The sequence below is a fragment of the Salvia splendens genome, chromosome 6, assembly GCF_004379255.2.
Source record: "Salvia splendens isolate huo1 chromosome 6, SspV2, whole genome shotgun sequence".
In the NCBI taxonomy this organism is placed as follows: Eukaryota; Viridiplantae; Streptophyta; class Magnoliopsida; order Lamiales; family Lamiaceae; genus Salvia; species Salvia splendens.
The window spans coordinates 11003152-11015516 of record NC_056037.1 but is presented as its reverse complement, the minus strand read 5'-3'; the positions used below and the strand labels follow the sequence as shown (position 1 = coordinate 11015516).

The 12365-nt window shown below is 36.7% G+C and overlaps 2 protein-coding genes across 2 annotated transcripts; one reads left to right on the top strand and one right to left on the bottom strand.

The window, feature by feature from the left end:
* Nucleotides 1–4384: 4384 nt before the first annotated feature.
* On the bottom strand, nucleotides 4385–4831 carry LOC121808776. The gene has a single exon (XM_042209355.1). The coding sequence runs from the start codon at nucleotides 4829–4831 to the stop codon at nucleotides 4385–4387; it is 447 nt and encodes a 148-aa protein (XP_042065289.1).
* A 3064-nt stretch (nucleotides 4832–7895) lies between these two features.
* Nucleotides 7896–12365, top strand: LOC121806282 (mitochondrial import inner membrane translocase subunit TIM50-like). Its single transcript, XM_042206274.1, has 10 exons — nucleotides 7896–8249; nucleotides 8416–8504; nucleotides 9286–9322; nucleotides 9486–9547; nucleotides 9651–9764; nucleotides 10383–10487; nucleotides 10606–10704; nucleotides 11313–11469; nucleotides 11546–11648; nucleotides 12064–12365. Exons 1-10 carry the CDS (start codon nucleotides 7985–7987, stop codon nucleotides 12107–12109), a joined length of 1077 nt encoding a protein of 358 aa, XP_042062208.1. The 5' UTR covers nucleotides 7896–7984; the 3' UTR covers nucleotides 12110–12365.

The window sequence follows — 12365 nt, the reverse complement described above, 5'->3', positions numbered from 1 at the left end:
GCATCCGATTCTCTCTAATACCTCGAATCTTATGCTGAATTCTATATCTGGTCGAAAAGATTTCCATTCATCCCATCAAAATATTGACTCCAATTGTAATCACAACTTATTTTTTCTTACTTAAAGAAATAAGAGCATCCACATCTGTGCTCTTGCCAACGAGCACGGATGTGGGTCCGGCCCCACTTTTACTCCATGCACTTAGGCAAGAGCACAACACCCACATCCGTGCTCTTTCGCAAGGACAAGCACAAGAGTCCCACCATTCTATTATTCAATTTAAATAAAAAAATTTCCACAAAATTAAAATACATTAAAATTACCCGAAATAATATTACAAATTATAAAAAAAATAAAAATTACATAATTAAAATCATAAAAATTTAAAATTACATAATTAAAATCCTCAAAATTAAAAATTACATGATTAAACTCCTAAAAAATAAAAATTACATAATTAAGCCTAAAAATACCCCCATGGAAGACTGACTATTCATCCGGCTCTACCCCCAACGTTTTTTGGAGACCCCATATCATCGCCACATGCGATCGAAGTAGCTCGGGGGTCATATTTGACCTATCGGCCAAATTGAGTTGGGCCAAAATCCCCCACAACGAGTAGGTGGGGGGTTGAGGTGGCACATAGGGAGCGGGAGCGGGAGCGGGAGCGGGGGCGGATGGAGTCGCGCCGCGACGGCGGTTGGCCGCCGCCTTCTTCCTTCCTTGCTGCCGGCGTTGGGAACCGCTCCGGTCGGCGTCGGGGCTACCCAAGTTAGCTCCGGCAAGTTGGCTAGCCACATCTTCGGAGCCGGCGTCCGATAGGGATACCGACCTCGACCGTTTGGAGGAGGAGCTAGAGGAGGATGATACGCCCTCCCTATACTTCGGATGCGACCGCGTCTCCTGCCAAATGTTGAGGTACTTGAACGGCTTGTAGTTGATGGATTGGTAGGTCGCCAACGCGGCACTGATGATGTCGACCTCGCTCCGGCCGCTCTTCCTGGAGGTAATACCCCTGCAACTTTTGGATTTCTTCGTTGGCTCTGTATATGGTGTTGCGCACCATACTCTCGTTGCGCTCGGTTGTTCCAGCCGGCCGATTTTGATTGTACCGACGACAGATGCGCCACCAATAATGGTCACCGGATTGATTCGTGCCAACCTCCGAATCTTCGGAGATTGACAAGAATGCTTTGAACAATTGCTTCATCTCCCCGGAGTGTACGGGGTGCGGACACCGCGAGTAGGAAGAGGAGGAGTTTGAGAGGGGCCGCTCCCTCCCGCTCTAGGCACGGATGGCTCGGGTGTCCACCCGTATTGCCCTTCGGGGGCATCTTGGTCGTCGATCGGGTAAGGCCGATAGCCACCCGAAACTTGCGAACCTTGGGTTTGAGGAGAGGCCGAATATTTCATTTCCGGACTAGGAAACGGTTGTGAACCGAACCAATCGGGTTCCAACCGTGGGAGCCGGATGGGTGATCGCTGGAGCTGGACATTGTGTTGTTGTAAGAGTGAAAAAAAGATTGAGAATTGAGAATGGAAATGAGATAATGTAGATGAGAATTGTGTAGTGTGGTGTGAATTTTTTGGTGTGAAAGTGGGGGTATTTATAGATGAAAATGTGTATTTTTGGGGGAAAAATTGAAAAATAAATTAAAAGTGGGTAGAAAACGGATATAATTTTTTGGGAAGTTGAAAATTATTGTTTTTATTTTTAATCGGATTTTTTAATTAAAATCCGATTTAAAAAAAATATCAATGATGTAGCAGCAGGGCTGTGCCAGTGGCAAGAGCGCAGCGGCGGACAGCGGTGTCGCGCCGCTGGCACGGACGGACGGACGGCTGCGTGCTCACCGCTGTGAATGCTCTAAGATTTGGGTTAAACTTATACCTGGTAGTGTCAACTTTTATCTTATTTTACTAATTTAATTTTTTACTTAAAAGCAAAAATTACATATGATATCACTTATATTCATGAATATGAATATGAATATGAATATGGGGATAGGTTATTTTGTAATTTTCACTAAAGTGAGTAGGATTTGTATAATAATCTCAGACTTCGGCGCTGTGGTGAAACATGTGCATCAAAGAGGAAATTTCGCAGGGAATTTCTTGTCACTACACATTATAGCTTTACTCACGTTTTGAAATAAAATGTCATCATCGTGTATTCAGAGACTCCTTAGATGTCTTATTGAGTGAATAATATATTGAGTTTTTTGTATATCATTGTATGTAAACAGTTTATATTTGTATTTACATCTTCACATGTTAAAATTTAAATATTTACATGAAAATGTAAATATTTCTACTATATGTTATTCCATAAAATAACATTTCTCCAGCCACGTACCTGCCTGCCCTATCAGGATCCTACAATAACCATGTTTATCAGAGCATTCCATATGTATTGTGAGTTTATTTGCATACAACCGCACATTGGTTGTTGGTCTCGTTCTTATCAAATACTCCATCCGTCCGCCATTAGGAGTCTCATTTCTAAGCGGCACAGGTTTTAAGAAATGTTAAGAAAAATGAGTGGAAAAAAAAGTTAGTGAAATTGGGGTCCCACTTGTATATATTAGTTTTAAATGAGATGTGAGTTTGAATGATTTAGTGGAAGGTGAGACCCTATTACCATTTATGGTAAAAGTGCACCAGGACTCCTATTCGCGGGCGTACTTAGAGAGTACTTAGAGAGTAGTATGAAATGATGTACGACTTATATTGACATTATTTGAACGTGTGTTCATCTTGTCTTGATTTTCTCCTACATTACCCACAAGAAAAGAGAAAATAATTTATCTTAACAATTACAGATATAAACTATGAGTGAAGTTCAAATTAAATCTAAATCGCATGGGATACTGAACTAAAACGGATAGTGTAGATTGCAAACTATTAGAAATGTGTCATTCACCTTTAAAAAAATTTTATAAAAGGAGGGTTTATTCACACTTATAAAAACTAAGACAAGCATGATCAATATACAAGATTAAAACATTTTTAACACAAACTCTAAATAACTAAAAAGAGGTCACCTAACACAATTTTTCTTAATCTCCGTGCCGAAAAGAAACGCCTATATTACTATGGAACGGATGGAGTACTTGATTGCGTCGGCATATAACATATATAGGAGCATACCATTTTGATGAATTAAATTTTTAAAACTATTTGATGAGGTACACTAGCCACACATATTTCACACACCTCATGAACGGTCCAAACCTTTTATGCCTTGCTATAAATGTCAAGCACCATTCTACACACATACAACTTTAATTTACATGTGTCCAATTCTGAACTACTCCTCAATCACCACGCCGAATTTAATTTGTTTCTCCTTTTTTCACAATTTTTATTTCAGCTTCAATCTTAATCTGTCCGCATATAATATAAAAGCATCTCGATCCCTAATCATGGATATACAAACTTTTCCCTAAAAGACAAAAATAAACTTTCAATTACGATAATACATATGGAATCATATGCTAATATCTATTTGTAATCATTACGTGGACGAACTAATATACTGTAGTTATATAGAGTCATACACGTGTATACATGATGGTTTCGTTTATCTAATTTCAATTTTACGACACTATTTACGGTACACTTTGCAAGACACGCCATGTGTATGACATATAAAATACATTGATATTGATCCCTCACGAGAAACAATGGCATTTAACTGCATTAAAGTAATTGAAATACTACTGATAGCAAATTGAGGAACAGTCGTCAAATTGAAAAAATACGTGTCACTTGTCAGATACTAATACCCTCCTAAATCATTATTCTTCAAGTTCAAGAGTAAATGATATAACTAAGACACATACCTAATTCTTAACACCGCATCTTTAATAATTAGCATGGTGAGAATTGTAGCCACCCGTTTTTGGCTGATTCTAGATTACTAATATTAGTGTGTCGGTGAATTTAATGATTATATCATATTTGAATTAATTGGTGTTACTAGTACTTAACTTCATAATTATCTACCTCGACACAAATACAACACAACAAAACACAATCATTTTCATTTTGTATTTGTGTTTCATCGTGTTCATATACATATATATACTATATAACACCACAATATGTACACATTATTTTCTTCTTTAACTTTACTTTATTTTTCTCAGTGTATCATATTGTGTCACGTCAACACAAACATAATGTCATCGTTGCATTAATTAATTTGGCAAATGGCCTTCCCCAATATGTTCAATAGAACAACTAGGATAGAGAAAATATTACATCTGAGATCTGACATTTAGTACTCCAAAATTACAAATTAAATATGCCTCATTTTACAAATATATGCATACACCGCATTTCTATTACGCTATACATAAACTAAGAAAAACCTACAATTTTAGTTAACCAAGACTAGTTGTTTTCGTTGATGATCATTAATCTGAAACTCCTCCTTCATCCTCCTAATGAAATCTTCAAATTTCTGGTTCAATTCATCGTCACTCAGCTTCTCTATTTCATCAACTTCTTCCCCTCCTCTACAAACCTCTTGATCTCGATCATCCACATCTTCGAAAAGGCAGCAATCTCGGAGCTCAATCTCATCTAATTCACCATCCACCTCCTCTCCTTGATACGGACTAATCGTCTCTTCATCTCCCAAGCTTATTATATGTTTATCTGAAAGGGTTTCTTCTGCCTCTGTCTCTTCTTCCAGGGCGTTGCCGATTCTCTTGTGCAGCGCGTGGTCGAGATCAGAAGGCGAAGGAGGGCGGACAAAGGAGGAGGTTTTGGCGAGGAAGACGAGGATGCCGTTGCAGATTAGGAAAATGAAGTTCTTGTTCATTGCGATTCTCGTGAATTGGCAAGTGTTGGTGGAGAAGTAGTGCAAGTTTTGGTAGTAAACTAAAGTGGAGGAGCTCAGCAATGAAAGTATGGAAAGAGAGAGGAGTAAGTGTGTGATGGTCTTCTTCAAAGGCAAGAGCCTACTGAAGCGCTTCACCTCTATTTCTTTCATAATATCTCTCGACAGCCTTTTCAAATACATGTTGAGAGAGAGAGAGAGAGGGGTAGTGAGATTGGAACCTAATGTGAGAGGTGGTTTCATTTTATAGGAGTTCTGACTAATTAGTAGTATAAAAAATGTTGATCACCGGCAATTAAGAAACTAGCTAGATATATGATTAATTTGTGGATAAGAAGTAAACTAGGGATCAGTATTGATCCTTGAAAAAAAACACTTCTGGATAGTATATACAACAAGTTTTGTTTCTGTATCAATGAATGCCACAAAATTTATTTAAATAGAAAATGAAATTCTATCAATAAGAATTTGGGTGTATTTAGTAAGTACGTAACGTGGATATGGTACTGATGCGGTGGGTGGTATGTATTTAGAATTGCACTACTCATGTGTAAATACAATATATATATATATAAGGGTGAGATCTTATATGGATTTACTTTTTCAGAATCATTTATTTGAACGATTGATATTTGTATATAATTATTATAGTATAATTAAACAATAGTATATTATAAGCATTAATGTATATACAAATAAGCATAATTCTAATGAGTACATATATGCTGTGATATAAATTTACAACGTGTGAATTAATGTCGAAAGATATGGCCGTGATTTGATAACACATATTAGAGGACGTGGTTAAAACAGTCTGCAATGTACATTTAATATTAGATGAAGATTAGTATGATTGAATATTTGAGGTGGAGGACGTGTACAAGTGAAAAATGAGGCCGTGTGGATAATTTGTAGGGGCCTCCATTTCAAGGTCCATATTTCCTTATCACATTTTCTAATTTGTGTTACAATTATAACCACAAGCAAGATCTAATTTGAAAAAATAGATACATCAACACAAATCCTCAAGCATATACTAATAAATTTTGCATGAATAGAAAGAAACTAATTACTCCCTTCATTCCATAAGAATATGCACCCTTTCCTTTTTAGTCTGTCTCAAAAAAATATGCACTTTCCAATTTTGAAAACTATTTTCATTCTAATGAGGTGAGACCCATTTTCTCTACTAACAATACTTTAATTACTTTTTATCTCTACATCTCTCTTACTTTCCCAATTTTGCATTAAAACTCGTGCCGAACCCAAAGTGCATATTCTTTGGGGACGGAGGGAGTATTAAAAACGGATTCGCATGGAAAAACAAGACAAATAATTGTAGATGGAGAGAGTCTAAGAGTATATGCAACAGTCATCACTGGTCACGTAGCAGAATATAATTCTGGCAGAACACGTTGCAGGCATATTGGTGGAACGGACGTTACACGAAGGCGCAAAGAGAGGAGGGACGTTCCGCACCCCGACGGCCCGACCAATCACTGCTGGGCGTTATGCTCACTCGCGGGCCTACAAGTAGCCAATGTTTGAGCATTTTTAATTATCTATATATCTGAGAAAATAATTAAAATTCAAAATTTACTGTACTATTCAAATATAGTACTATATGTTATTTGGCAGGTTTCTACCTTTTTTTTTCATTTTCCCCTGCCAATACCTTCTATTACCACCTAAAAAAAACATCATTCAACTCATTATTTTTTCACCCAAAAAAAAATCTTTCTTGCACTCAATTTTCATATTTCCTTATGACAAGTCAATAAGAATGGAGTATACCAAGTACCAACTCGTTTCCGGTGGGCTCATTACTTGTATGCACTTTTGTTTCTATCGGATCTTCATTGTTCCACCCATTGGCACCCCAATGTATCTACCTCCCCAAATATCCAACATATCGGATATCCCACGCAGTTGTTGGATGAAATCCAACTTTCAATTGACACCGCGGTTCATGTCCGCCTCTGTTGGAGATTGTAACTGAGTGAAGTATAGCTAAAGTGCATGGGAGCAATGGTGAGGAAAGCTACACACAATCGAAGGAAGCAAATTCAAAAGTTAGTTGGGAGCCAACGGCTACTAGCCGTTAGGATTTGTTAGTTAGTGGAAGTTGAGCTCGGTTTGAGCTTGGCTCTTGCAACCGATCAAGAAGTGTAACTACTCGTTCACTTCATTAGTTTTGTGATGAATATAGATAGCAGATGTAGAGTTAAAAGTAGTCAGTTGATGATCAATCATCCTTCTTGAATAGCAATAAAAGGTTCCTACAATTTTCTCCCAAGAAAATATACTTTCTTTCTTCTTCGGTTCTTGTTCTTGTCGATCAAACTCTATTGTTTCAACAGCCTCGGAGGAAACAATTAAGATTTTCCATGTTTTTGTCAACAATTTAGATGATCTGTCCTTGGAAACAACTAAAAGGCGAAAGATTTCTGGGTAAAAGTTGTTGAGGCATATAACCGGACTCAGTTTGATGAGACTCTTATTTGCTCCTGCAAGAAGAAGATTCATGCTCATTTTGATCGAGTGAGCCCAAAAGTGTTGCGTCATTTAAAATACCGAAGAAAAATAATGGGACAATGGATCCAGTGAGGCGAATATTTTGAAATATGCTTTCAAACTTTATCACCCCGACAACAAGAAGGCGGTGAAGAGTTAAGGCAAGGGAATATTTGATGGCTAAGCCACATTTATGGATGTGAGTGAGTGGCTTAGCCAAGAGCTGCATCGCCATCCATTTGGAATCACACTAGATGATGATCGTGGGACTCGTATCTAGTTTAATTATGTGATTTGTCTGTTTTAGGATTTTAATTATGTAATTTTTTTTATTTTCTAAACTTTAGTTTTGTAATTTTTTATTTTATTGGGTTTTCAATATTTTTAGTGAATTGTTGATTCTATTGGGTTTTCAATATTTTTAGTGAATTGGATATTTTAATCATATAGTAATTCTTAAAATGATGAAGGGCGAATTGATTGAGACATAATTTAGTTACTTGTCACTCAGTAAATATAATTCAACAGACTATTCGGTTGAGTTAATCTAAGCAAGGAAAAACCCCACACCCAGAAACTGCAAAACCCTAGCTGATTCCATCCATCAAATAACTCTGATCGATGTCTGCAATCTCTCGGAAATGCGCGCGGTTGAATTCTATCATTTCGCGTTCGAGGAGTAATCGCCCATTTTCCACCAGCGCCGCCAATGACGCCCCAAGAGATTCCCTCATCTCAGCATCGCTCCTCATTGACCAGACGCCGCAGCCTCCCAGTGGCCCGCCGCCGGTAGCCGAGGCGCCGAATAGCTCCTGGGCCTTTCTCAAGTACGGTCTTGTTGCTGCCTTGACCGGTGGTGTCGCCACATCTGCCTACGCAACCTATGGTTGGTATCCCCTCGTTCGCATTTTAATTGACGATTCACTTGCTATATTATTGAATTTTGGCTCAGAGTGGGAATTGCATGTCTGCATTTTAAATTTGTATACGCGATACTGTTAAATTGAAGCTCTTACCTCAATTAAATGCTACTACTACATGTTAATTTGTAGCCTACACTACCGATGAAGTTGATGAGAAGACAAAGGGCTTTCGTGCATCGGCCAAGTACACTGTTGGCGATGATGCAACTTCTCTGGATGTGCGTTTTCTGCTCCCTCTGTGTTTAGCTTTTGCCTATATGTTAGTTCATGTGATTAAGGAGCATCTGCTCAAATTCATTTTTATCCACGTATAACTAAAGATATACTACTATTTTATTATTTATGATAAATATAATGGATGGTGATGAGCGTCAATGAGAGTGGAAAAGGCATGTTCTTCCATCAATATTGCCCTTTGTGTGTAACAAATTCCTTTGGTAGTTAGATTATCACATGTTAAGGTGCCAAGGAAGACAAGTACGGGTCACCTTGTTTCCTGGTTTAATGTTTTCTTGACACATTGATAATGGCATTCTAAACTAGAACATGAGTCTAAACTCTAAAGACTAAACATGTAGTACTCTTTAAAGTTACAGGCTTAATTCTTGTACACATTAGTTTCATATGTTCTTATAGAAAACTACCTTCATGATTTATTTAGTAGGAGTAGCATCTAATAAGTGTTGGATATTTTGGAGCCTTGTAATCTATAGTTGCTACTTTATTGTTGATATGCTCTGGTCCAACTACTGATGCCCACCCTAGACTCTAGAGATTGATCAGAAAATGAGATGTTATGAGATTTGGGGAAATAGCAAGGGTAGCAATTTCCTTGATCTGAAAACTTACTACTCATGTGCCCATGATCTTCTCCTGAGTGCCCTTGGGCTATTTGGATTATTACTCTTAAAATTTGAGATTCAGTTTCTTCCTGATATGCTGAAAATCAAGAGGCATGAACTAACAATCTGTAATCCATGTACCAAATTATTTCTGCAGAAATTTCAAGCTTATCTACATGCTGCAACAATGTCAGGTGAAGTGGTTTTCTTTTGAAGGTCTTCTTTTGTAGTACTATTGTAACTGGATAAGATATAATAGTTTGTTACATCTGGTCTTAATCAATTAGTTTCAGTAATATTCCTGAAGATTATGTCTTAATTTCACTGGTTGTTTCATTTTGAAATTGTGTATTACAGGTCCTGCTAAATTAGTTGATGTTTACCTTGATTTGAGGAGGTTAGCTGAAGAACACATTAAGGTCATAATTTTAGATTTTCACGTTTGAGTGCGAGAGATCATTACTTTGTTTGAATCTCTGACCAACTTAAAGATTCTTTGAATATCTGGTCAATTTGTTTCAGGGTTTCACCGAACCAACATCAGATAAGCTTCTCCCTGATTTGCACCCTTTGGAGCAGCATATTTTTACCCTTGTTCTAGATTTGAATGAGACATTGATATACTCTGATTGGAAGGTAACATCTGTGTGCTTTTTCTTCAACTATTTTGCTTGATGGTCACATTTATTGCCTCATAGGTGAATATGCACTGATTACATTTACATTATGTCTAATCATACATTGTTCTTGTCATTAATTTGGTTGCTACGTAACGTCCGTAATTTTGTTGTAAGATATCCATATACATATAGGGAGAGGATCAAATAAACCTTTGTATGATCCACAGTTGTCATAAATAGAATTATGTAATGCAAAAACATTAACATCGAAGAAGTATTATTGTATGTATGAAAAAGCATACATAAAAGAACCATTATTGTATCATTGGATGCATATAGAATCATTGATAAAAGAATCATAATTGTGTGTATAAAGAAATATTGACATAAAAGAAGCAATATTGTATGCATAAAGAAGCACTAATCTGCAATTGCATGTAGAGAAGCATCATTCATAATTCCATTTTTGTGGGGGGTGCGGTATGGGGTGTTTTTACTATAAGTCTATGATCATCCACTATATATTTATATAAGTAGACAAAAATATGTCATTGGTTTCCAATTATTTTCTTGATGAAATTCTGATGGTGTACATATACTAACCACTGCATTTTCCTGATTGTGTTTTTTGAAGCGTGACCGAGGGTGGAGAACATTTAAGAGGCCTGGTGTTGATGCTTTTCTCGAGTATTTAGCTCAATTTTATGAAATTATAGTATACTCTGACCAACTAAATATGGTAAGCTTTTACTTTTTTTTTTAGATAAATAAAAGACATTGTTACTTTCACCTCCTATATATTGCTAACATTTTTTTGTTTATTATGGAACTTGTTGCATCTGTCCTCAAAATCACAGTATGTGGATCCTGTTGTTGAAAGATTGGATACAAAGCACTGTATCCGGTATAGGCTTTCCAGGGGTGAAACAAAATATGTTGATGGCAAGCACTATAGGGTACATCTATTCACTTTTACTTTAGACATCTATTGTAATTTTATTTACACATAATGTTACCGAAATGCCAGACAATTCATTTCCTTCTTGGTTATTATCATGCAACACTTGGGCAGACTGAATAGCTAGCAATTCACTTCTTTTTCTTTGTGTCAATTTATTGAGTGTTGGCTTCATTTTTCACCATTTTCCATCACTCCCTCTTTTTCTTGCTGAAAATAGTAGCCGTCACTATACATTGTTGAGTTGTTTCTGTCAGGCTTGTTGCTAAAGAAGCAAGGAGCATAGAATCAACAATGTGAGTTGCTGTTTGTAATCAATTAAGATTACATTGTAAGAATACATTATTGATGGGTACTATGTTTGCTATATAAGACTTAGAACTGCTACTATTGATTTGTGAATGCAATTTAGCATCATGAGAACATTGCATCTGAGTTTAATTCTGCTCATGGTGAAGATTTTATGAAAAGAATCCATCTCTCCCTTATTGACAAGCTATTTTATGCTTGCAAGCTTACTTGGTTTTCATTGTTTTAGTCGCAATACTCTGGATATTATTTCATAGGTAGAATATTGTTTTTTTTTCTGACGTAATCTTTCTATAGGACCTATCAATACTGAATCGGGATCCTGCTAAGGTTATATATATTAGTGGTCATGCACTTGAAAGTAGCCTTCAGCCTGAAAACTCTGTTCAAGTAAAACCGTGGCAAGGAGAACAGGAAGATACTGCACTTGTAGATCTCATTCCATTTCTTGAATGTAAGCATTTAATATACAGTTTTCTACCCATTTTCCACTTCTGTTGGAAAATGTAGTTTAATTTGTTTGAGTGCAGATGTTGCTAAGCACAGACCAGCTGACATCAGAACTGTTCTAACCTCATACCAAGGGCGTGATGTTGCCAACGAGTTTATTGAAAGATCCAAAGAGCATCAAAGGTCAGTTTTTTTTCTTTTTCCCTTCCTTTTTTCCATTACCAATCAAATTTCCTCCTCTAGTTCTTTTTTCCCCATTTCTTTTTTGGATTGAGGTTGAGGTAGGACGATTGGTAGTCGAGGAATATTATTTTCCCAAATGAATGTTGCATCTTCTGAAATACTGGTTTATGGTAATATCTCACCACTTTAAGTAGCGATTAGTGAAGTTTAATAGTCATATATGTGTACTACAGCTTCTATATTCTGCTAATCTCGGTATATATAATGTATAATTACTATTACTCATTTATATTCCATTATGACTTTGTTACAAATTACTATAGTATATTTTAATTTATTGTATGGGCAAGGTGTTTCATGTTGTCATTTCACATTTTGTTGGTGTTCAATGCACTGATGGAAATATGTGCTGCAGGCGTATGCAAGGGCAAAAACAACAGGGTCGCTTATGGAAACGATAGATTTTAGCATCTGATTTCTGAGAAATGAAGAGAACGATCGGATTCTGAATAAGCAAATATTTTTTGAGGTGTTCAACTTGGTTGACAAACCAGTTTCTGTCATCGGAATGAATCTTTTCTGTTTTGAAAAATGAAACTAGCAGCATCATATTTGCTCGCTCATGGTTTTTGTGATGAGGTGGATTATTTGAAAGCCAAATTCTTAGTGCAATTGAAATTGAAGTCAAGTCATTAACATTTTAAGCTTACTATTTCA